Source organism: Rhamphochromis longiceps, linkage group LG16, assembly GCF_057381845.1.
Source record: "Rhamphochromis longiceps isolate RC_006_pf linkage group LG16, R_longiceps_female_GT1.1, whole genome shotgun sequence".
NCBI lineage: Eukaryota > Metazoa > Chordata > Actinopteri > Cichliformes > Cichlidae > Rhamphochromis > Rhamphochromis longiceps.
In genome coordinates, this window is record NC_140572.1 from 6,801,148 (window position 1) to 6,825,203 (window position 24,056).

General features: G+C 43.2%; 1 protein-coding gene across 4 annotated transcripts in view; it reads right to left on the reverse strand.

Annotated features, from left to right (window-relative positions):
• Positions 1–24,056, reverse strand: part of sema5ba (sema domain, seven thrombospondin repeats (type 1 and type 1-like), transmembrane domain (TM) and short cytoplasmic domain, (semaphorin) 5Ba) — a 204,153-nt gene that overhangs the window by 82,678 nt on the left and 97,419 nt on the right. For all 4 annotated transcript variants that reach the window (XR_014907958.1, XM_085385175.1, XM_085385174.1 and 1 more), the window contains 2 exons: positions 12,318–12,417; positions 8,634–8,679 (listed from right to left, as the gene is read on the reverse strand). Coding sequence is in view for 3 of the 4 variants with exons in the window: in XM_085385175.1 (XP_085241301.1) it covers positions 8,634–8,679; positions 12,318–12,417 (146 nt within the window). In the remaining variant the exon portion in view is untranslated. The remainder of the gene's footprint in view (positions 1–8,633; positions 8,680–12,317; positions 12,418–24,056) is intronic.

Genomic DNA, 24,056 nt, shown 5'->3' on the forward strand with positions numbered 1-24,056 from the left:
GCATCTGATGTTCAGAGTCTGAGTGCTACCAGAGTAGGATGCCTGAGCAGTCCCACTGTGAGGCACCTGGGTGGGTGATAGTGTGCGCTTGTGTGAAGCATACAGTTGTATGCAGGTAAGAGCAGGTTACTTTGTGTTTGCATATGTATTATAACTTCACTGACAAAGACATAATTTATTCATGCATGCCCACTGTTTTTTGTTTGTTTATGAGCATTAATGGTTTGACTGACTTAAATATTTGAGTAGTTTGTTGGTAATGATGAATAGTACTACCACTATGGGACAACTAGGAAGTTGTGCCAAAATACTCACTTGAAAGCACCTCCAAAAGTGATTCAATTCACCAAGCATTTTAATTCCCATGTTAAAAATTCCAACTTTACAGCAGAAGCTGTGTAGTTGTACTGATAGCCCATCCAAGAAATCTGTGCTTGAGTTTTGATGAGCTAACTTACTACATATATATGGTATGTATGTAGTAGCACTAATTAGCAGTTACTGTGTGTCTATGCTGTGCACCCATAGATTATATGGCTGCACCGTCCTGCCAGGATGAATATTAGCAAGCATTAGCTTGCTAGCTAATGCTAGCATCGTTAGCATAATTTGAATTAGCACCTAAAACGCTCCAAAAATCAAGTTTCGAAGAATGAAGATGACAAATCATGAAGACACATTTAAAGCATCAAAACCTTGAAAGTATCATAACTAGACTTCACAATACAATGGACAACTTACTGCTGGCTAAGTCCATCTTTAATATGCGGTCTGTATTTGCAACACAATTACCTGAAAGCTCTTTCCCCCCTTATTTTACAAAGGTTGCCACATTCCTAAATCTCAGCATTATTGTCATTACTGATCCTCACCAGTTACAGCAAATTGATCCTGTTACAGGTGGAATTGACAGAATTCCACCTGTAACAGGTGGAGTACATGATGAGAATTCCTCATCATGTACTCATATATTTGAACACTATATCTTCTTTAAGCAATTTGCCACTAAAAGCACCAAAGCACACACGAGGGATGATATAAATGTAGCTATAATGGAGCCATTAGTGAGAATAATCACTTTGAAAAGCTCACCTGCGCTCACCTGTATAATTATGATTGGATATACTGTAAAAATGCAGCTGGTAGGCAAATGATGACTGATACTGAAACATGAATGCAGCTGTCAGTGCCACACAGTTAATGCATGGATGACAACATAAACATAGGGAAAAAGCCAATTCTATGCACACAATAAATTGTTAAAAACAAAATAACTAATGGCTGTGCCAACATAACACTGACACCACTCGAGTCGTATTCTCATTTTAGATAAAACTCGTGGGATTAGCTGGTTCAGTGCAGTTGTCAGATTATCTGTCTTATAGGGCAATGGGGAATTATTCCAATTGCTTATTCATCCATTGAACAACAACAGAGGGTGTGGTGTGGAAGAGAAATCATCTCTGAACACTTTGAAAGCTCTCCGTGGGTATTACCTGTGTGGTTATTCTACACTGGCAAAACTATTTCATACGACTCCTTAGAGGCACAGAATCTCACTAGAGAAACATCCAGAGAGCTGGAGCACAATGAAAGCTTGTCACCTCCCTCACACCCTCTCTCATGTTCACTCCTCGTCTCTTCCTCATTTGTCTTCATCTCGGCTCTGTATGTGTGATTTTTCAGAGTTGTTCTCTTGGTCTCTGCTTCTGTTTCCTCATTCGTTTTCTTCCTGTTATCTTTGCGGTCTTTCATTCTCTGGCTCCTGCCCACCTCTTTATCCCTGGCTCTCCTCATCTTTCTTCTCTCCCTCCTTCTCACTCTTTTTCTCCACTGATTGCCTACGCATTCATTCTTCTACGCTTCCCTGCTCGCTAATGCCCGTAGCAGGTGTTCTCCCAGGTGCCTGAACAGAACAGGCTGGGCTGAGCCTTTAAAAGACCTGGCATCAGCACCTCGGCAGTCCTCCCCCATCCCTCTAGTGTGGTCTATCTTCAAAACCCTCTGTGACTAAAGACTGCAAAGGTGGAATTTACACACTTGTCCGCCTCTCTCCACACACGCAAACGCAGATGCACAGTCATGTAAACTGAGAAACTATTGCCAGTCCTTCATCTCTCCTGTTTGGGCTCACTGGCCATCTTGGCTTCAGGTGTGATGCAGGTCGTCTCGACTGGGCGGGCTCTCTAATTTGATACTGCCCATTTAATGACATGCAAACAAGCTGCAGTCTCTTATAGGGGCACACTAAAGAGTGAAGCTGATGCCAAACCAGGGGAGTGATATTGACACCGGTGTGTGGTTTCAGACCACCCGCTTAAAAAGCCCAGGCCAACCCGTCCATACCGATGAATGGGAAAGTGGAGAATGCAGCTTTGTAACTCGACTGTGATCGGCCACCCTCTTTGGTTTGCTTTTCAATCAATCAGCAAGTTATTTTGGAATAAAGCGTCAGTATGACTTTCATTTGCACTCCGTGGATGTTTTTCTTCTTTTTTTTTTAAAAGGAAAAGTCACTCGTGCTTTGTGTCCCGAAAGGCTCGCTCAATTTCTGCAGGTCAGCCTGGCTTCTGAGCATAGCTGCTGCCGTTTATTTTGACTACGGTTGATAACACCATCAAAATAAGGTCAAATCTGTAGCTTTAGAGTCCAAGGTCTGGCGTTAAACAACCTTGGAAAACTTTTTCAGAAGAGATTAATGCTTTTGTCTTCAAAGTCTGAATAACATGCTAGGTATAAGAGAAGGCTAGAACACAGTAGCTTTTGTTAAAACGCCCTTTTTCACGTCTCTCACTAGAGGTTTTAGACAATTTCCACATATAAAATTGTAAAAATAATGCATAACCATGACTTATTTCAAGTGGCCTCATAAAGACACAGAGCTCACACGGGATAGAGACTTTGGTCTGACATTTTCACTCCCTGCAGCATGCATTAAACACTGCACAGAGGTGGCAGGCATCCTGAGCTCTATAGTCAAATAAAGTGGATGCTGTGGCTTTAAAGGTGTTAATTAAGCAGCAACACTGGTTGAGATCCTTGCAGGGAAAAAAGCAGAGATTGTACTGGCATCGCAGAGAGAGAGCCTTATTGTAAGAGTGCACTGAACAGGTGCTGCAGAGAGTGGAATACATCACACATGAGCCACCGTGCAGTGGTGCAGCTCTATTTCTTTGTCTATTACTACCTTGTTAAGAAATGGGTCAGATAAAACACCTCACCGATGTGCTGTGCAAGACGATGTGTTATGATGAATTTTGTTTTGGCCTCGGAGTGCAGTGCAGGTATTAGGCTTTTAGTGCATGAAGAAATTCTCAAGCTGAACTGAGCACCTGGTTGGAATGTTATCAGCCCATTAAAACGCCATTATCAATTCTCATCACTGCCATATAGGCATTGCCTGTAGGCGGTATTTTCCAACTAGTAGGCTCAGTAGGCCATTATCAAGTCATTTCATGGTGGCAGCACAGATTTGGCAAAAAACGACAGACTTGTTTCTGCTTTGAAAGAGCAAAAATGTCTGTATGAGGAGGTTGGATAGATAGCTGGGACATAACTTTCATCCAATCACCCAACAAAACCACCAACTGGAGCTTAAACTAAGCTTTGGGCTCAGTTAAAGTTTCATTTTTTTGTTAGAGTTAGGCAGAAGAACATCATTCAGGTTTATAGTCACCCTTTCACAAGCTGTGAAAATGTTTAAATTGCCAAATCACAATATAATCTGGGTTACTCTTCACTTACTAATGATCAGAAATGGCAGAAAGCTTCTGTCCTACCAATAGTTGCAGGTCAGTGTCTGTGGAGTGGTAACAACACAGATACAAGTGGATGTTGGGATTTTCAAGAGGTTAATTATATTAAAAATGAAGCAGACTGTGATGAGGATGTATCACGATGGCGAGCAGACAACTGAGCTTATGTCTGGACTGAATTAAATTAATCCAATGTTCTCTGGCAGGTGGTTTGGATATTTACAGCAGGCCTTGTATCACTGGTTCCGGAAATCTGCACGTAAAGCCTTTCTTACTGAACCTCAGGCTCGGACTGGGAAATGGGAGATTTTTTGTATTTTTGTATTTTTTTTATTTACTTATACACCAAATGAAAAGAAATATTTTGGGATGCCGCCCTCCTCTGCCTTTTTGGATGGCTTGCATTTTACTGGCAAATTAGCATGGGGGGTAGAGACCCTCCTCTCTGCTTCACTGGGCAGTTTGTGTAATGCTCACGTTGATTTCAGCCTTGGCATCACAAATGACACCTCCGCATTGGCCAGAGTGAAGAAGGATCTACCTCATTTAGCCCTATAGCTCACAATAAGCTGGTGATATGTGTGTGGGTGTGTGTATGTTTCAGGAGAAAAGCAGACTTTGAGAATTTAGGCAGTATGCGCCACTGTGGTTATTTCTGTGCACGCTCACAGCAGATGCATGTGTGTACGCTTCCTTACATGTGATAAGGATGGCAGGTGCCTTTTTTCAGGACAAAGAGAACAGCTTCATGGAACTGCAGAGAACAACACAACCCGGGTACAAACAAATGAAAGCACTCATAAGTCAACTTCTCTCTTCCACAAGTAGACAGCTAGGACACGCAGACAAAGGGCGCATTGATATCGGCAGTGACACACGGGTGGCAGCTGTACACATCATGTCATTCAGTTGTGGTTGCTGTGAAAGGAGACTCTGTCAGACAAAGTGGAGTGTGGTGATGTGCTTAATCCTGTGTGGAAATGTAGTGTAAAAATAATTCAAGTTTTTGTTAAAGAAATAATAACAAAACTGATGCTGCAGAGTCAACCGTTAAGCTAGTCTTGCTTAACTTTTTTTGGATACACATTATAAGAGAGTCGTGGTACTGAACGAATCCAAACACTCAATACATGTTAATAAAAATGTTTACAATGCTTTGGATGTAGTAAACACATATCGCTCCACTTTCACCGGGCTAACACAGGGACGACTATTCACACTCATGTTCATACCTGCAGAATTGTAGGATCACAGATTAACCTGACATGCATGTCTTTGGAAGAACCCCGAATATCCGGAGAGAGCCTACGCAAGCAATGGGAGAAAAAGCATAATCCACACAAAAAAAACCCAACAAGGACTCTCCATCAACCACTGCAGCACTGTGCCAACTACAAAAACAGGTGGATTACTTTTTTCTTGGCTTCCCGCATCTATGATGTGAATTAGAATGGCATTTGTGAAATGCTGAAAAGGGATGAGCAAGACGTGTGGTTCAAAACAGGTTTTTGGAGCAAAGTTACCAAACTTTTTAGGCTTTAAAAAAAATAAAATTATATATTGTAAAGTTATTATATGTTTGCATTGACCGTAGAAACAAATCTCATAACAGGTGCACTTTGGATCACAAAGAATATTTGCACTCAGCAGATGCATTTCTTGTTGTTTTTCTTGGTTGGTGGGCATAAAAACTGCATTGTGATGTCACTACCATCATTTACATAATTAAGGCTTAAAGTGCATTAACCTTAACAGCAGCAAAATATGCATTGCTATTTATTTTGAAGTAGGGCTGCCACGATTTCTCGACTAGTCACGATTACGTCGACTATCAAAATCGTCGACGACTGATTTAATAGTCGACGCGTCGTTTGAAACTTTGTACGATCACAAAAGACGCAGGAATAAGTGGCTGGATTTAAGAGTGTAATAACGGACTGAAACAGAAGATGGCAGCATTGCATGTACAAGGATGTCAGCTACCGTTAAACCCCGAAGAAGAAGAAGAAGAAGCAGCTGTGTCCCAGAATTCATAGCGCGGCCCAGCGCAGTTTCCAACAATGGCGGCAGCTAGTTAGTTTTAATGTTACTCTTATTATTCTTTCTGGGTCACAAAATAAACGTTTAACATATTTTCAGGCGAGAATGTAGCTGTGTAAACCTCAAATATCTGCTCAGTTTATCAGGACACCACATATTTTCAAAAGCGCTCTGACGTTTTCGGAGACATCTGTTACCCACTAGCTCGTTAGCGAGCCGGGGGCTAGGCTCACTAGCGCCGTGAGAACACCGGACTCCCCGCAAATCGTTTTCAAACCCACTGCCGTCTTTCGCTACTCAGGTTAAATATATATGAGTCACTTAGATAACTTAAAATGTTATTGTTTGGCTTTTTTTTTTTAGTATTTTATTTGTTCCTGAGTAAATCAGTTTGTCTGAGATTAAAGTTATAGTTTTTACACAGCTGAATAAACGTCAAGCAGACAGCTGATTATCAGAAGTGTGAGATGCTCCAGAATATACTCCAGTGTCCTGTTATATTTTAGATAGCAAGGAGTTTATTAAACTTCACCGAAACAATCTGCAAATTTCATTAAAATTTAATAAACTATCATCTTGTCTTTATTTTTAGTTAGCACAGACCTTAAAACACTTAAAGCTGTAAGCTAATGATAGTTATATAAGAGCAGATGCTGCTGGTGCAATAAGCTGTAGTTTTACGTCCAATGGATGATGATCTGATTAGTCGACTAATCACAAAAATAATCGGTGACTAGTCGACTATCAAAATAATCGTTTGTGGCAGCCCTATTTTGAAGGCGTGGAAAACTTTGGCAATCTCCAAAGAAGATGTCCCGCAGTGGTTTAAAGCATGGAAACTGTGCACTGCCTGGTTTTTGTACAATGCCTATTTTTCTCTGCTCAGTGACAGTGATATACCGGTTTAGATTACACCGTCCCATCGAGAATTCAGGGCTTGTCATTTGTGATGTGTGATGCAACTGTATGGCAACCCTGTGCCCCAGAGCTAACACTCCCACTGATACCAAAGCTACTTTCCGGCACAGCACTCTTACCACCACAGGCCTTTCAGAAAACAAACCCATTACACCCACAGGCTGAGGACACACAAAAATGCACGTGTACACACACACAACACAACCTTAGGATTTGATTATATCCTCTGCAGCGTGGACTAATATATATATATATATATATATATATATATATATATATATATATATATATGGCAGAGACTGCCATCCTGCTGCTTTGTTGCTCCCAAAGTTTGTCTCATTAGCACAAAATCTTTGAAGTATCAGTAAACATGCTCTGTTTAAAAGTTAATCGAATCAGCAATACACAACTGCTTTTGGAGGCTTAAAATTGAGGCTCTTTCTGTTAAGCTGTTTAAGAAAATAGATGGATTGATAAAAAAAACTGAGGCATGTATACAGAAAAGAACATGTGGCTTGTTCAGGCAGAAGACAGAGTAGAAGATACTTCAATAGATGATGTTGAGCGTAGAAGACGATTTTCATATCCAATGAAGCGTCACAGCAAAGCTTCTGTACCTCCACATAGAAGATCATTACAAAAACTTGGCCTTATGGTGCGTTCCAGATCCCAGTTCCCAGCCAGAATTTCCATCTGGAATGGCACCTCAATTTGGATTTCCCACTCACAACGTCAGAGCAGCCTCACTAACCCCGAGTTGAGGATCCAAGATGGGAGTGGTGAATGTAAACAGTAGTAAAACCTTTATTCTGTCCTGCCACTGTTGTGTATTTGTAACTCACTAAATAAGCCATACACAGAGAACTGACCAGGCTCTACCCGTGAAAGTGCTGGAGCGATGTAAACAAGTATTATGCTGTACAGCCAGAGATGCATGAATGGCTCTACCTTGCCAAGAGGCAAAACAAATCCTGCTTTTCTTTTGGTTTTCCAACCTTCCTACTGGAAAGCATTAACTAAAAAAATAAGTCAGTGTGTGATGAAGTCCCCTGGTTCAAAGTCCTATCCCCCTTTGGAAATTTGTCAGTCTTTACCTTTCTACTGGAAACACTACAATATGCTGTTTTCGGTTTCCATATGAGTCATGTAAAAAGACTGGGAGAAGCGGCCAGCAGTCATTTAGGCTCGACTTGTTGCTTTAGTCTATTATTTAAAGGACTATTACCACATAATCTGCTTACAATACACAAAATCTCTGTCTGTGTGAGTTTGTTTCTTTGTCTGCCAACTCCTCCCACACAATCACGAGTTGAGCAACCAAAGCTGCCACACAGATACGTCTTGGGCCCCTGAAGGTTCTCAACTATATCAGATACTATGATATCATCAAGTTGCCTAGCAACGCTCTAGCAATGGGTTAAAAAGGCCTGTCTGCTTTTCACATTTTTACCTATAACACTTTATAAAAGCATCTACATCACACCATAACATATAATTTATATCCAAATTATGCATTATATGTTATGACGCCTGCTGGTTGCTTGGCAACCCTCTATCAACAGGCTAAAAGGTTGTGTTTTTTTGTCTTTTTTTGTACTGCATCATTTTTAATTCAAAACAGCCACATGTACCTGATATCCAACAAGCTAAATTATACATGACAATTTCATCATGCTGCCTAGCAACTACTAGGCTAAAGTGACCCATGACCTACAACAATAAAAGCATATTAGCGTTTTCATTTCCTGGCCAACAGCATACACAGCCTAAACAATGCTGTAGCAATAACATGTTGCCTGACTAATTCATAAACAAGAGAAAAAAATGTGAAAATAAACTTGGCGAACATATATAAAAAGAGTGAGATAGCGCCCAAAAAATAAGAATTTAAAACCACAGGAGAAAAAGCAGTACACTTACCTGTATCAGTGACAGGTTACTGAGGTCCAGTCTGAAAAGGTAGTTTCTGAATTAAGAAGAAAGGGAAATGATGTAAGTGACTGGCTCAAATCCAGCAAAATCTATTAAACAATGCAGATGAAGTATTAGAGACCAGCTGTCTGTCAGGGTTCCTGGGTCGGTGACCCAGTGTTTTCAGTTCACACTCACTGTTTATCTACTGCCTGTTCCACTTCCTGTTTTATTGTGTTAGCCTTGGTCTGTGTGTATTATGTTCAATCCTCTTCCCATTATCATTAGTTCATTATGTTCAGCTGTGTACTCACCGGTCCCTCATTATCATCATTATCACCAGTCTGTGTATTTAAGCCCTCTGTTCTACCCATTCAGTGTCGGGTCATTGATGATGTTGTTTCTGTTGTGTGTTCCGTCCAGCCAGCCAGCCAGCCAGCCAGCCAGCCAGCCAGCCAGCCAGCCAAGTCCAGCCAGCCAGCCAGCCAGCCAGCCATCCATCCTATCATCTGTTGTCTACATATTCAATAAACCTCGTTCTGCACCACGAGTCCTGCATGTGGGTCATCCCTTCCTCGCCTCCGCACACGAGCCCGGACAGAATGACCCGACCCGTGCCAAGAAGACACGCTTTTGACCCAGCGGACTCGGACCTCTACGAGCGGCAGGAGGTAGCGCTCTCCTTGTGGGCTGAAAAACTCAAGGAGAGACAGCGGCTCTTCGCGGAGCGAGAGCACGTCTTCGAGGGCACTCGCTTGGCTCTGGGCGGGCCTCGGAGACGCCGCGTTCCCACACCTGCTGCCTCACCTGCACCGGAGCATCTGCCGCGGAGAGTGGACGTTTCACGCCGCGCTTCGGCCGCTCCCTCTCTCGCCACTCCGCTCCACGCTCACACATCACCTGCCTCATTCACCGGACCTTCAACCTCGCCACGGCACAGCGGCTCCGTCTTCCACCTCGGCTCAACAGAGGCTCCCGTGCCAGAGGCTCGGACGTGTACCCCGCCCGCTTCCTCCTCCCGGAGAAATCGGCGCACACGCCGCCATAAAACGGACCACTTTCAGCCACTCCCGATGGTGAGCTCCAGTGACTGTTTTTCGCACTCACCATCTGATTATTCACTCAAAACGCACAATAACCCCATCTCTGATTCGTGGGATGTTTCCCTCCTGGAAGATTCTGTGGACTGGGAAGATTTGTTCTGCTCTGCTCTCCCAAAGACTGTAAATAGTGGTGGCAGGAAAACCAGAACAATCCCCAATAAACCTGCTAACATCACACACCCAGTCATTATCTCCACTCCTGTCAGTCAGTCTACCCCCACACCAGTGCCAGCTCCCAGGAGGAGGGCAGCTGCGACCCAGTCTACCGCCACACCCGCTTCGGTTTCTCGAGTGGGGGTGACTGGTGTCCAGCCACCTCCCGTGCCTGTCCCAGCACCTAGGCTGAGGACGGCCAGGATCCAGCCTGACCCCCCTAGAGACTCAGCTGAGGCTCTCCAGCCAGTGCCCTCACGCTCTGGAGGCACGGAAGAGCTAATCAGTCCACCACTTCATCCACCTCCTGACCCAGCCTTTCACGCACTAGCTTTATCCCTGGTTAGGCTGGCTGAAGTGTCCCCTGCTCAGGCACCGGCCTTACTAGCTCAGGCTGTAGCTTTATCTCCCTCATTAGCTCAGTCTGTAGCCCAGCCATTAGCCACACCAACCTCAGCTCCGTCGTCAGCCTCACCTGCTGTTCAGCTTCCAGCCCCGTCAGTTCACTCACCTGCTCTCCAGTCGCCTCCTGTCCAGTCACCCGTAGCCCAGTCGCCTCCTGTCCAGTCACCCGTAGCCCAGTCGCCTCCTGTCCAGTCACCCGTAGCCCAGTCGCCCGTCCACCAACCTGTTCAGTACCCAGAGCCTGCTGTGAGCTACCCTGCTGCCCAGCCAGGGGTTTCCGCACCCGCTGGCCCGGCCGCTCCTCAGCCAGGGGTTTCCGCACCCGCTGGCCCGGCCGCTCCTCAGCCAGGGGTTTCCGCACCCGCTGGCCCGGCCGCTCCTCAGCCAGGGGTTTCCGCACCCGCTGGCCCGGCCGCTCCTCAGCCAGGGGTTTCCGCACCCGCTGGCCCTGTCCTGTGTGTGCCAGGGGCTCCAGTGCCCACTGGTTCTGAGACCGTTTTCGCTGGAGGGCCCGAGGAGCCCGTCCGGCAACCTTCTTCGTCAACTGGGGGTTCAGGGGAACCGCACCAGCCTCATGCCTCGCTGTCACCTAGCTCTGCTTTTGCCTCGCCTGGCCCGGCCTCGGAGCCTGCCTCTGCCTCGCCTGGCCCGGCCTCGGAGCCTTCGTCCTCGCCTGGCCCGGCCTCGGAGCCTTCGTCCTCGCCTGGCCCGGCCTCGACTTTGGCTTTTATTTCGCCTGCTGCAGCTCCGGCCTGTGCTTCGCCTGATCCTGCCTCGTCTGGTCCTGTGCCCACCGGGCCATGGCCAGCACGCCTAAAACTGGAGAGCCGCCGCCGTTGCCTTCCGCGCGGCCGGCCTCCGGACCGCCTTCGCCTGAGTGGCCGCCGTTGCCTTCCGCACTGCCGGCCTCCCGAACTGCGTCCACGTCACCGCCGTTGCCTTCCGCACGGCCGGCCTCCGGACCGCCTTCGCCTGACTGGCCGCCGTTGCCTTCCGCACTGCCGGCCTCCCGAACTGTGTCCACGTCACCGCCGTTGCCTTCCGCACGGTCGGTCCACCGGAACAGTCTCGCCTCGGGCCACGTGGCCGCCCACCCGAACTGTCTCTGTGTGGCCTCCGTCCCTCCGTCCTGGGCCCCCTCCGCCCGCCCTGTTCTGGTTCTTTTTCGTTTGGCCGTCGGGTGCCGGCCTTTGAAGGGGGTGGTCCTGTCAGGGTTCCTGGGTCGGTGACCCAGTGTTTTCAGTTCACACTCACTGTTTATCTACTGCCTGTTCCACTTCCTGTTTTATTGTGTTAGCCTTGGTCTGTGTGTATTATGTTCAATCCTCTTCCCATTATCATTAGTTCATTATGTTCAGCTGTGTACTCACCGGTCCCTCATTATCATCATTATCACCAGTCTGTGTATTTAAGCCCTCTGTTCTACCCATTCAGTGTCGGGTCATTGATGATGTTGTTTCTGTCGTGTGTTCCGTCCAGTCAGTCAGTTAGCCAGCCAGCCAGTCTACCAGTCCGCTAAGTCCAGCCAGCCATCCATCCTATCATCTGTTGTCTACATATTCAATAAACCTCGTTCTGCACCACGAGTCCTGCATGTGGGTCATCCCTTCCTCGCCTCCGCACACGAGCCCTGACACTGTCAGGTTAACACAAAGTGGATTAAAGCACAAACTGTACTGCCCGTCACTCTTGGGCCATTGTTTTCTGTTAGTATTTCAGTCTTTGGTTTTACACTTTTTTGTGATCATGTATGTCTACGCTTTTAACAGGGTCAATCCAGACAAAACTTTAACTCATATCATGCCAAGAGAATAGACACACACACACACTCTACTGCGGCGTGACATATTTCTTCCAAATCCTTTGCTCCTGCCAAATCCAAAGCTTAACTTGGTCCAGCGAGGCCTCAGCAAAGCACTTTAAAAGCGTCATTATCCGAAAACCGCACTGTATGAGTGAGTCAGAAAGGGTATCACATTCTCAGTAATGTGCTCTGTGGGGTGAAAAGCTGAGTGGATTTACAGTTTCTTACCTGGCACCCACAATAAGCTCATTCCTAGTCAGGTCAAGGGTGAGCTGGGAGTAGTCTCTCACACCAGGGTGGGAGAAGGATGAAATCCACGGACTGAGCGCTGAGAGAGAGAAAAGGGGGGAAGGTTAGCAGAAGATAAATCATGTCATGAGATAAAAGCAGTGACATTTACAAACAAAACTCATAAAAGGGTATAGTTTACTAATGCACGCAAAAACCTTTCCTATTTGGCATTTTATGCACAAGTGTAGGTGTTTACAGCGATGGTTAATTGACCTGATGAAAATCAAATTTATTAAGCAAAATGCCAAATGTTTGCCAGCAACAGCCTCTGTAAGTGAGGTTATTTTATGATGGCTTTCATTATATTTTAACTGTTGCTCAGACTAAACTCTGGCAACACTGCACAACTATAGATTAGAAAAATGTTAGAGTGACCAATGCACCAATTATGAATAAGACACATTCATAGTTGCAGCTGAAGTGGTAAAAAAGGGCACCAAACAGTGAAGGAAAAGCTTCCTGCTACGTGACGCTGTCTCCTACAGAGCGGGACAAAGTGTCCAGGCCCCATCAGGCAACACAACCCCGATCCAACCTGACATTCAGACAAACGCGGCTCTGTGTGGGGCACGAGGCTGAAATCTCAACGCTGTATGAAACTGGCATTTACAAATCAAAATTTTCAGAGGGGCCGCCTGGTGGAGCTTTTAATGCCACACTCAAAACTCCAGGAAGAAAAAAAAGAGCATTTTCTCTACGAACTTTGTGTGGGCCTTTAAACGATTTCACCACATGGAAGTTTGCGGGGCTTAAGGGGGATTTGCTATGTTTCCGATGCTGTAAACGACATCACAGTTGTTAGTGGCAAATGAGATTTCTTGGAGCAAGTTAAAAAGGCGTGTTAGACACATTTGAGCCATTTCCACAAAACTAGTCCAAAAACGGACAAGGAAAGAATCAGTAATGATGTTAAGCAACTTTATGGTTGTCCACTAATTTTCTGTATCAGAGAAAAAAACGTTCATGACCATTGCATGACCCCCCACTGAAAAAAATAAAATAAAATCTTGATTTTCTCCTTCATCAGGGAAGTGATCATCAAACATTTAAAACCTTAAAACGTTCATTTTCTTCTAAAATTAAAAGTAGCTCATAAAAGCTCCAGGCTACAAGTGAGAAACTACATCAAAGTGCTGGAAGAAGTTGCCAAGAACAGCGAAACAAGTCTCCATCACGTAAAGGAGATACATTTTTAGGATTGATGGGAGCCCATATGGCTCTGTCATCTGCAAACATATCCAGAGATGCGAAAAACAGAAGACAGAAGGCGGCAGCTACAGTACGGTATGGTGCTCTTAATTTAAGATACAGAAAAACACACGCATACAATATTTAATTAAAGGTTCCAGTATTGACAGGAGACTTCACTGAAGTGATAGTGTTTGCAGTCAGATGTGGATTTGGGCACTCGTCACCAAGCTGCTGTGAGACCGAACTTCATTCTAGTGTTTCTGTTTTTTGTCCCACTCTTGTGAGATGTGAGCAGGGCTGAATCCATTTTCATAAATACAGTGAATATTTAAAAGTCTGCAATTTTCAGTTTGCAGCACAACTGCAATATATTCACAAGATAAGGCCTCTGTTATTCTGTATTTGAAAACTGCTGAAAAGAACAAAACCAGCGCATTTGTCCATCTCTTAATAGTTTTGGACTTCTCTGCATCTAAAAAACAACAAATCAAAATGGACTAAATTAAGTTTTATAGCAGACATTAAGGAACCAGGTAGAAATTGTTGCATGTTTTTTCCATTAACAAGAATAAAAAACAAAGTAGAAAAAAAGCATAATAATAATAATAGTACTTAGACTTATTTTAGACATATTATAAACCACAAATACAAGCATAGGTTTTAACTTACAGTACATGTTTTATACAAAATGCTATATATTTTTAACAATGGCTTCTGGTTTCCATGACAATGGCAATCTACAGTGTAGTGCCTAGCATCTCAGAAAACAGCCACACCACCTTGTGTGCTGCAAATAACAACATAATACATTGTTAATTATGATAACAACAGCTCTTGTTCTATTAGGAATATAATAAGAAAATGAGCAGTGTGCTGCAGGGACACACAAATTTATCAACCAGCTAGATCAGAGTAGCAGTGCAGCTTTTAAAAATTAATAATACACCGGAAAGCACTTTTACAGACAGGATTAAATCTCTGATAATCACAATAAATCATCGGGTGTCCCAAGGCTATTCTAATACGATGCAAATTCTGCAAGAGGCCATCTCTTATTCTCTCCATAAATATTTATACTACACTTATCCACATACAGTGGATTGTTTCAATTTCACAGTCGGCCATGCATCCATATGGTTTGACCATCTTTGACATGTAGGGTGGGTGTAAAAAACAACAACACAACCATAGAAGGCCAGTGCAAGGAAGCGAGCGGAACCATCTGTGCATCACTCTGATTAATGGCTGCAGAGGCTGAAGGTTGGGGGGAGCGTGGGGGACGCGGCGGGGAACGCAGGCCGCCTTTAGCTGCACAGTCTTATGTAAACAGACCTGAAGTTGATTTAAAGAATCCAACATGATCCCGGGATTACGCAAAGCCACGGCATGTGTGAACAAAGCTTGTATGTGTGTGAACGGTGTCCCCATAACTGGGAGGAATGAACATGATTTGAACGCCAACTCAGATCATTAAAAGTCTCTAAATCAATCCCTTAAACACACACAGGCTCATGGAATTATTGGCAAAGAACAAAAAAAGTTTGTTTTAAAGGCTCAATTACTGCGAGGTTTGTGTTTGTGTGAAAATCAAACTCTGATGTGAACTACAAGACAGTCATTACCAGCTAAAGATGGGTTAGCCGAGGGTGAAATGAGCTCCGTTTCTCTTGTTCTTGGTTTTTTTTTTGCTTTGTTTGTTGTTTTTCACGAAAATGAGTTTCAAGAAACTAATCCTTCATTTTCCAACAGCTCATAATGGGTCAGTGAAGGTGTCATCAAAGTGTGAGGAGTTGGGTACCTCCTAATATGAATAGTTAAATCAATAAAATATAAACTGACCTCCAAAAGGCTTTAAGGAGATCTTTCTTTTTTGACATTGTAAGCACTGTGAAGATACTGATTTGCATAACTGATGAAAAAAAAAGAAAAGGCAAGGCAAGGCAAGTTTATTTGTATAGCACAATTCAACAACAAGGTGATTCAAAGTGCTTTACAGAGACATTAGAAACAAGAACAAATAAAAAGCATGATTTAAAATTTATTAAAACAAGCAAACAAACAAACTAATTAACAAACAAACAAAACAGTATATAAAATCAAAACAGATAAAATCAGTAGTTAAATGTAAGTTTTGAAATTTAAGCTTAAAAGTGTGGATTTGGTGCTTTATTCAAATGCAGCTGAGAACAGGTGAGTCTTCAACCTGGATTTAAATAAACTGAGTGTTTCAGCTGATCTGAGGCTTTCTGGGAGTTTGTTTCAGATATAAGGAGCATAAAAGCTGAATGCAGCTTCTCCGTGTCTGGTTCTGACTCTGGGAACTGATAAAAGACCAGATCCAGATGACCTGAGGGATCTGGAAGGTTCATACTGGGTCAGGAGGTCACTGATGTATTTTGGTCCTAAACCATTCAGAGCTTTATAGACCAGCATCAGAACTTTAAAGTCTATCCTCTGACGGACAGGCAGCCAGTGTAAAGACCTCAGAGCTGGACTGATGTGGTCCACTTTTTTGGTCTTAGTGAGGACTCGAGCAGCAGAGTTCTGAATGAGCTGTAGTTGTCTGACTGATTTTTTAGGTAGACCTGTAAAGATGCTGTTACAGTAATCAAGCCTACTAAAGATGAATGCATGGACTAGTTTTTCCAGGTCCTGTTGAGACATCAGATCTCTTATCCTTGAAATATTCTTGAGGTGATAGTAAGCTGACTTTGTTATTGTCTTAATGTGTTTTTCTAAGTTTAGGTCTGCATCCATCACTACACCCAAATTTCTCGCCTGGTTTGTGGTTTTTAGATGTATAGATTGAAGTTCTCTGGTGACCTGTAATCGTTTTTCTTTGGCGCCAAAGACTATTACCTCAGTTTTGTTTTTGTTTAGCTGGAGAAAATTGTGGCACAACCAGTCATTAATTTCCTCAATGCATTTACCAAGAGCCTGTACAGGGCCTTGGTCTCCTGGTGACATTGTGATATATATTTGTGTGTCATCTGCATAGCTGTGATAGTTTATTTTGTTGTTCTTTATAATCTGTGCCAGTGGGAGCATGTAAATGTTAAACAGAAGGGGTCCCAAGATGGAACCTTGGGGAACTCCACATGTGATACTTGTCTGCTCAGATGTGAAGTTACCTATTGATACAAAGTATTTCCTGTTTTCTAAGTATGTTTTGAACCAGTTTAGTACAGTTCCTGAAAGACCTGCCCAGTTCTCCAGTCGTTTGAGTAACATCTTGTGGTCAACTGTATCAAATGCTGCACTGAGATCCAGTAAAACTAAGACTGACATTTTTCCACTGTCTGTATTCAGACATATGTCATTGAACACTTTTGTCAGAGCGGTTTCAGTGCTGTGGTTCTGTCTAAAACCTGACTGGAAGGCATCGTAGCAGTTATTCTGTTTTAAGAAGTAACTGAGCTGTTGAGAAACTGCTTTTTCATTGATCTTACTTAAAAACGGGAGATTTGAGATCGGCCTGTAGTTGTTCATTTGTGTCTTGTCAAGATTGTCCTTTTTCAGTATAGGTTTTATTACAGCAGTTTTTAGTGATTCTGGAAACACACCTGATAATAAAGAAAAGTTGACGATCTGTAACAGGTCTGACTCCAAAGTCTTTGAGACCTTTTTGAAAAAACTTGTTGGCAGGACATCTAAACAGCAAGAGGAGGAGTTCAGTTGACCTAAGATGTCCTCCAGGTCTTTGCTGTTAATAGGGTCAAACTGTTTGATGGTGTTTAAACAGTTTTTTGGTGGACACAGTACATATTCTGGATCTGCTGTTGATGTACCAATTGCTTGTCTAATTTTTTGGATTTTTTCTGTGAAGAATTTGGCAAAGTCATTGCAGGCCATGGTCGAATGAAGTTCAGCTGCCACTGACACAGGAGGGTTTGTTAGCCTGTCAACTGTAGAAAATAAGACCCGAGCATTATGGCTGTTTTTAGTGATGATGTCAGAGAAGTAGGACCTCCTTGCACTCCTCAGTTGTAAATTATAATTGTGAAGTTTCTCTTTATAAATGTCATAATGAACCTGGAGGTTTGTTTTTCTCCATCTGCGCTCAGCTTTCCTACACTCTCTTTTTTCATTTTTCACCAGTGTGGAGTTTCTCCATGGAGACTTTTTCCTTCCAGAGATAACCTTCACCTTAATGGGAGCAATTGTATCCATTACATTTAACATGTTAGCATTGAAGCTATTGATGAGCTCATTGACTGACCCTCCAGACAGGTCAGGTGTTAATGGGAAGACCTGGTTAAAAATTGCACTACTGTGTTCAGTTATACATCTTTTTGTGATCACTGTTGTTGATATATTTATGTGGGCTGAGATTTTACTTTCAAAGAAAACACAGTAATGATCAGACACGCCCACATCAGACACAGTAACCTTTGAAATGCTCAGGCCCTTGGAGATCAGTAGGTCAAGAGTGTGTCCTCTATTATGTGTGGCCTCTGGGCAACTTTGGGCTGACTCAGCATGTAACAGAGTGTTACTCAGGTCTTTAGTCCCTTTGTCCTGAGTGTTGTCCACATGGATGTTAAAATCCCCAACAATAATTACACAGTCAAAATCAACACAGATCACAGACAGCAGTTCACTGAGGTCATTAAAAAAGTCTGTGCAAAAAGGAAAAACATTTGGATTTGAGATCTAAGATAACTTTACAGAGTCTCAGAGGTTATTAAGCTATTTAGGGCTATGACTTGTTTGGCGTTATTTCTGGGGACAGGTGATGGAAATGTCAAAGGTTTATAAATGCGCTGACTCTTCAAATCTTGTTTAAAGAGTCAGCAGCAACGAGCTCCTCTACAAATCTGCCAAGCACTCTCAACAGCTCTTACCTACAAAGCTGCAAAGCAGGAGAAGGCTTTCAGAAGACAGTAATGTAATTAAGAAATTGCAGTTGGAGGAGTTGTGGAGGTGAGGTTGTTGGCACAAGGAGCTGCTATAATGGCACAGCCAGGCTGTTGTTGGACTGTAGCGGGCCTTTAGAAAAACTCTGAATTCTTAACTTTGTAACCTTCACCAACCTGTGTAGGGTTGAGTTTGAGAAACTTGATGAAATGAAGACTTATACGCTAATTTTGGCAATTCGAACATTCCAAACAGGCAAAAAAAGCTATTTAAGTGCTGTCAAAGCATCGGATATTATCTGAACCACAATTCATCTCAGTTCAATTTTATTTATATAGCGGCAAATCAGAGCAGCAGCTGTCTCAAGATGCTTTATAGTGTTAAGAACCTACAATAATAGAGAGGAAATGTAAACGATCCACCAAACCCCTCTGAGCAAGTACTTGGCAACAGTGGGAAGAAAAAACTCCCTTTTAACAAGAAAAAACATCCGGTGGAACCAGGCTCAGGGGAGAGCAGCTATGGGTTAAGGAAGAGAGACAGATTAATTCTACTTAATTCACTTAACGTTACCTCTACTTTTAAATACTCCAGCAGCCACACGTAAGCCTGCAGTCTGAAAGTGATGTCACGGTCTGGCTAGGGCAGACCGTATGTTGCAGGGAAGGACTCAAGCGCAGACCGAAATGAGGTATGAATAACAAAACAAGCCGTTTATTAAGGCAAGAAACGAGGGTACAAAATAATAGGGAATCGATGAAAACTAAACAATGACCTAAACTGGGTGAACTAAAACGAAACATACAAAACTCTAAACATAATGAACTGACAGGGATACCTGGAGCCGAGACATGGATGAGCAGTACAACAGACGAATACAACGGACGACCTGACAAAGAATGACTGAGAACACACAGACTAAATGGACACAGGAGGATAATGAGGGAAGTGGCAACACATGGGGACCCAGCTGACACATGAACATAATTACGTCACAGGGGGAGAGTAACTGAACATGATGAACACAGACACGCCAGACCTCTTCACAATAAAACAGGAAACACAGTGAGATATAGACATGACAACCTGAACTTGACAACATAAGCCACAGACATGAAATACATGAAAAGCAGGGGAGACAACATAGTGGAAACACGAGGGGAAAATAACTAGAAACACCTAGGCATGATAGACTTAACATAGTGGGAACACGAGGGGTAAAATTAACTGGAAACAACTAGGCATGATAACGATGAACTTAGGAAACCTGAAGGCTACATAAACTAAACACAAAACGCTGGGTCAGCAGACCCAGGATCATGACAAGTGAAGCATTCTGTTGGGATGATATTGCCCCAATAGAGATGTTAAGATAAGGTTGGGCCCGATTCAAGGCTTTGTATGCGAGGAGACAGGATGTTTCTAATTTTAGAGATAAAATGGGAGTTCTATTCTATTATTGGTTAAGAATGTCATAAAGAGAAACACTGCTTCAACTGTGAGCTCAATCGTAGTTTGTCACAGATAACACTTCATTATAGAAGGAATTATTCATTTAAATATGATCAAACATCAAACACTGTAAAAAAAAATCTGATATTGAACAAACATGGTGAAATGCACAATGGCCAACTGAGAAAGTAATGATCTAAGCTAACATTTGCATGTTTGACCTCAATTCAAGTCTCATCTCACAGAAACATTTACAGTGAGAATGACGGATAACAAGAACTCAAGTCCAGTGTCTGTGTTACAAAATATCTTCTTTAAGCTTTACTTCAAGATTTTTCTTCTTTTCTTCTTTCTGCTATTTTGAAAAGTCCTTCGTCTTCTTCGGCTATAACAAAACTGCATTGTTCCTAATTTGACCCTTTAGAAAGCATTTCATCTTTTCCTCACTTTTCTTCACAGTTAAAGAAATTCTGACCAGATCAAACAAACCAGACCAAACCGCTGCATGCCAATGTGCGCTTCATACAAAAAAAAAAAAAAAAAAAAACTCGTTAGAGTCCAAAACCCTCCAAACCTTTTTTTTTTTTTTTTTTGCTGGACAATTTTCCCACTTCGGGCCATGATTGACTACACCGAAGTGCCGAATGGTACGAAAGTAGGCAAAATGTGTCTTTCGCTTCGTATCTTCACACACTTTGAACATTTTTTTGTGTCTTTCCGTACAAGTGCAACAACACGAGCACCTTGGAGGAGAGACTGTTTCAAAGTAATTCTCCCATCTAAACAATTATTGTCTCGCCCCTCTCTGTCAGATGACAGGCTTTCGGCCTTTCAGTGCAACCATTTAAGCCACAGCAGTAGCAGAGAAGCAGCTGGTCATCAGCACGCTCAGTTCAAAAGAGCAGTGGCATTAAACTACATTTAGCCTGTAGCCACATTTGATTCTGAAGAAAGTAAAGCTATATTTTAATAGCATAAATGCAACCCAGACTTTAATGTGTATGAAAAACCAATCAAAGTCAAAGAAATTAGAAACAGCGAAGCGACTGCAGAGGATGGGCAGCCTATAAGGGCTACGACGCATCCCCAACGTTACACAGTAAATATCTTCTGGAAAACATCCAGACAATAGAACCTAATGTCATTTGAAAAACGTCAGACAGTTAAAACGGTGACTTACTCTGCACATAAAATTAGACTATTAAAACAGAGCAGATGACACGAACCATAAAACAAGAACGTGCGGTGCAGGAATAGATAACAAGAGAATTCTTTCCACAGAAGCATTATGCGCCAACGCTAAAAACAGGAGCTGTTAGTGTTCAGTTCAGAGAGTTTAATGTAGAGCGTAAATCACTTGAAATTCTTGCTGAGAAGCATTACATGAATATAAACCTTTCCCCACATCACAAATGTCTCTTCAAAAGCTTGTTAGAAAAACAAAAAACAACAAAAAAGCACAGCAAGGCTGAATTTGATGCAGCAGCATGGAGGAGAGCTTGTGAACCGTGAGCTTGCTTACTCTCTTAGAAGGGCTTCGCTATAGTGAGGAGGTCTTCGTTGACTGACATTTATCCTCCTGTGCACAAGTGGTTTTATATTCTCTGCTTACTTCTTTCCCCTCATAACTGTCTGGCCGGGCGGCGGGGCAAATAAGGGACAATAATGCAGGATGAATATGAAAGCCTCCTCCCTCGGGTTGACTCGTGGGCCCCAAGCTGGACTTGATGAACGATGATTGCGATCTTTTTTTTTTCCTCCCCTTTTGCAATCGGCAAGCAGATGGATTAATGCCCATGACTGCCAGAGGGACGAGGACAGTGGCTGAGACATTTGTCTCACCCAGACATAAATTATAACCTTTCTATCTTCTCCCATCTCACAGTTTTTTAACCGTTCAGCCTCTTCCCACACAACCAGCATGCATGAAGAGCGAAGCGGCACCCCAACTGATTTGAGTTGCTATTAGGCCAGTACAGAGGCCAATCAAATCTGGAAAAGACCAACATATTATAGACCGTGAGAAAACCAGTGCACGGGAAATTGGGGATCGTGCACAAACGAACACACAAATACAGACACACACACACCAGACAGTTTAAACACAATCTGATCCGTTTATCACTTAAAGCCAGGTGGAATGTGAGATTCCCCCAAGCCGGAGCTCAGAGATAGGGCTATTTGATAAATAGCCAATCTTACCCCCATCTAATCCCTAAAAAATTTGAGCCTCTGGGTTTTTCCTTCAGCTAGCCCATCAAACCTTGACATCCCCACAGCTGGAAGGATGGTGTCATCTATTAAAATGAAAGTACAAACTGAAATACAGAGGGGATTTTTTTTTAACATAAAAGGCATGTAATAGGTTTTCTTGAAATCAAATGTTCTACAAAAGGTGCAAAGCAGACTCTGACAGCTGATCTGACAGTTATTAAATCCAGTTCTTTGCATTCTTCAACGGCCAAGAAAGACACGGCTCAAAGTGGTCTAACTTAAAAAATGATCTTTAATTTTACATTTTCTGGAAAATGGAGACTTAGCACAGAAACGCCAGCTCAAGTCTCAAGCAGAAACAGGAAGCCTGATTACTTATATACTTCCTCTAGACGTCACACAAACTTTAAGTTTTGAACAAACACTCTACTTAGTTTCACTTTCTGCCTGCAGCTCCTATTTTTGCAAAAGCATGCAGTTCCTGTCAGCCTGCGACCTAGTTTTACACTGAAGTCTGGGCCTCTCATAAGAACAATCTAATCAGCAAATAAGCATTAAGAATATATATATTCCATACTGACATATGGAATTGAAATGAGAAGTCCTGTGTATTTCAGTGAACTTGCAGTTCTTCACTTTGGCTTTTTCACCGTCGGTGCGCCTGCAATGGCTCACCTGATAAAATCGCTCACTGTGTCACATTTTTTATCATCACTGTTATAATCAGGCATGTTGTTGATTTCCCTCCCTCAAGCGCTGCACTGTTTAATGAGCTATGAATGACAAATATTATACTAAAGGTAGCTGTCTATCATCTTCCTTCGGGCAGCGGGGGTAAGGGGGGTGGGTAGACGCGGGGTTGGCGGTGGTGAGGGAGAATCTCGGAAACACAATGTGTTGCTAATGGGAATAAGACCGAGCGAAAGGAGGCAATATTAAAAAATGGTTATCTTCAGGGCAGTGGGGTTGAGCCAATATTGTTAACGAAGCAGGCCACATGACGACTTGCAGCCATCTGGCAGGTGATTCTGTGAATGAAGCATTACCTCCAGTCTCAATTACACACAGTATAGTATTCGGGATATATTTTGCAATGCTGACAATTGTGAAAACCTACTGTGAATAAATCAGTCCTGCTCTATGTAAATTTACATGCAGAATCTATTTACACAAAGCACATTGTAAGAGCGGCATTGGAAATGTCACATTTCCACACATTATCTGCTCTTGCTCGGCACTGAAGGAGTTAATGTCTCCCTGCAGCTCCAGATCGCTTCACAAGTCAGCCTTATCAGGCCGAAATCCCTTGAAATACGTTTTGTTGGGTCTTCTTCATATCACTTTTCAGCTTCCCTTGCATGCCAGTCTCCACCCCATCCTGCTTGTCCTGTTCTTCACTATCTCTCCTATTAGAACTTTTGATTTTCACTGTGGCTGACTTGCAGGGGGTGATAGTTTGAGAGAGGCTGTTGTGCCTCAGTGGAGCACAACTCTCCCTCTGTCCCTTCATGCGCCTTCCTTCCCTTCCCTCCTCCCACTTGACTGAACTCAGATAGAAGGGTCTGCAGGTTATGGGCAGAACAGAGAAAGAGCCTGGAGAGAGCGGGGACTGAGCAGCCACAGGAGGAATGGTGCTGGGGCCAGGAGGCTAATAGCCTCTCAGTCAGTGACCGGTAAAGATGTCTGTCTGCCTTTCACAAAACCAATGGTGAGGCAACATCCACAGCTACTGACAAGTCCGCTGTGCTCCAAATGTGTTATAAAACTGACAGAAATGTGAGCAATGTTTCTCAAAAACAGAGTGTGAAAGAGGCAGACGTAGGCGCGATAACCAGCAAAAGAGAGTCTGTACACTTTCTGTGCTATATTTGAGACTGGCACAGGATAAGAGAGTCAACAGAGGTAACAAAAAAAAGAAGAAAGAAAAAAAGAAAAAGGGGTCTGCAAAATGAATAACAGCAT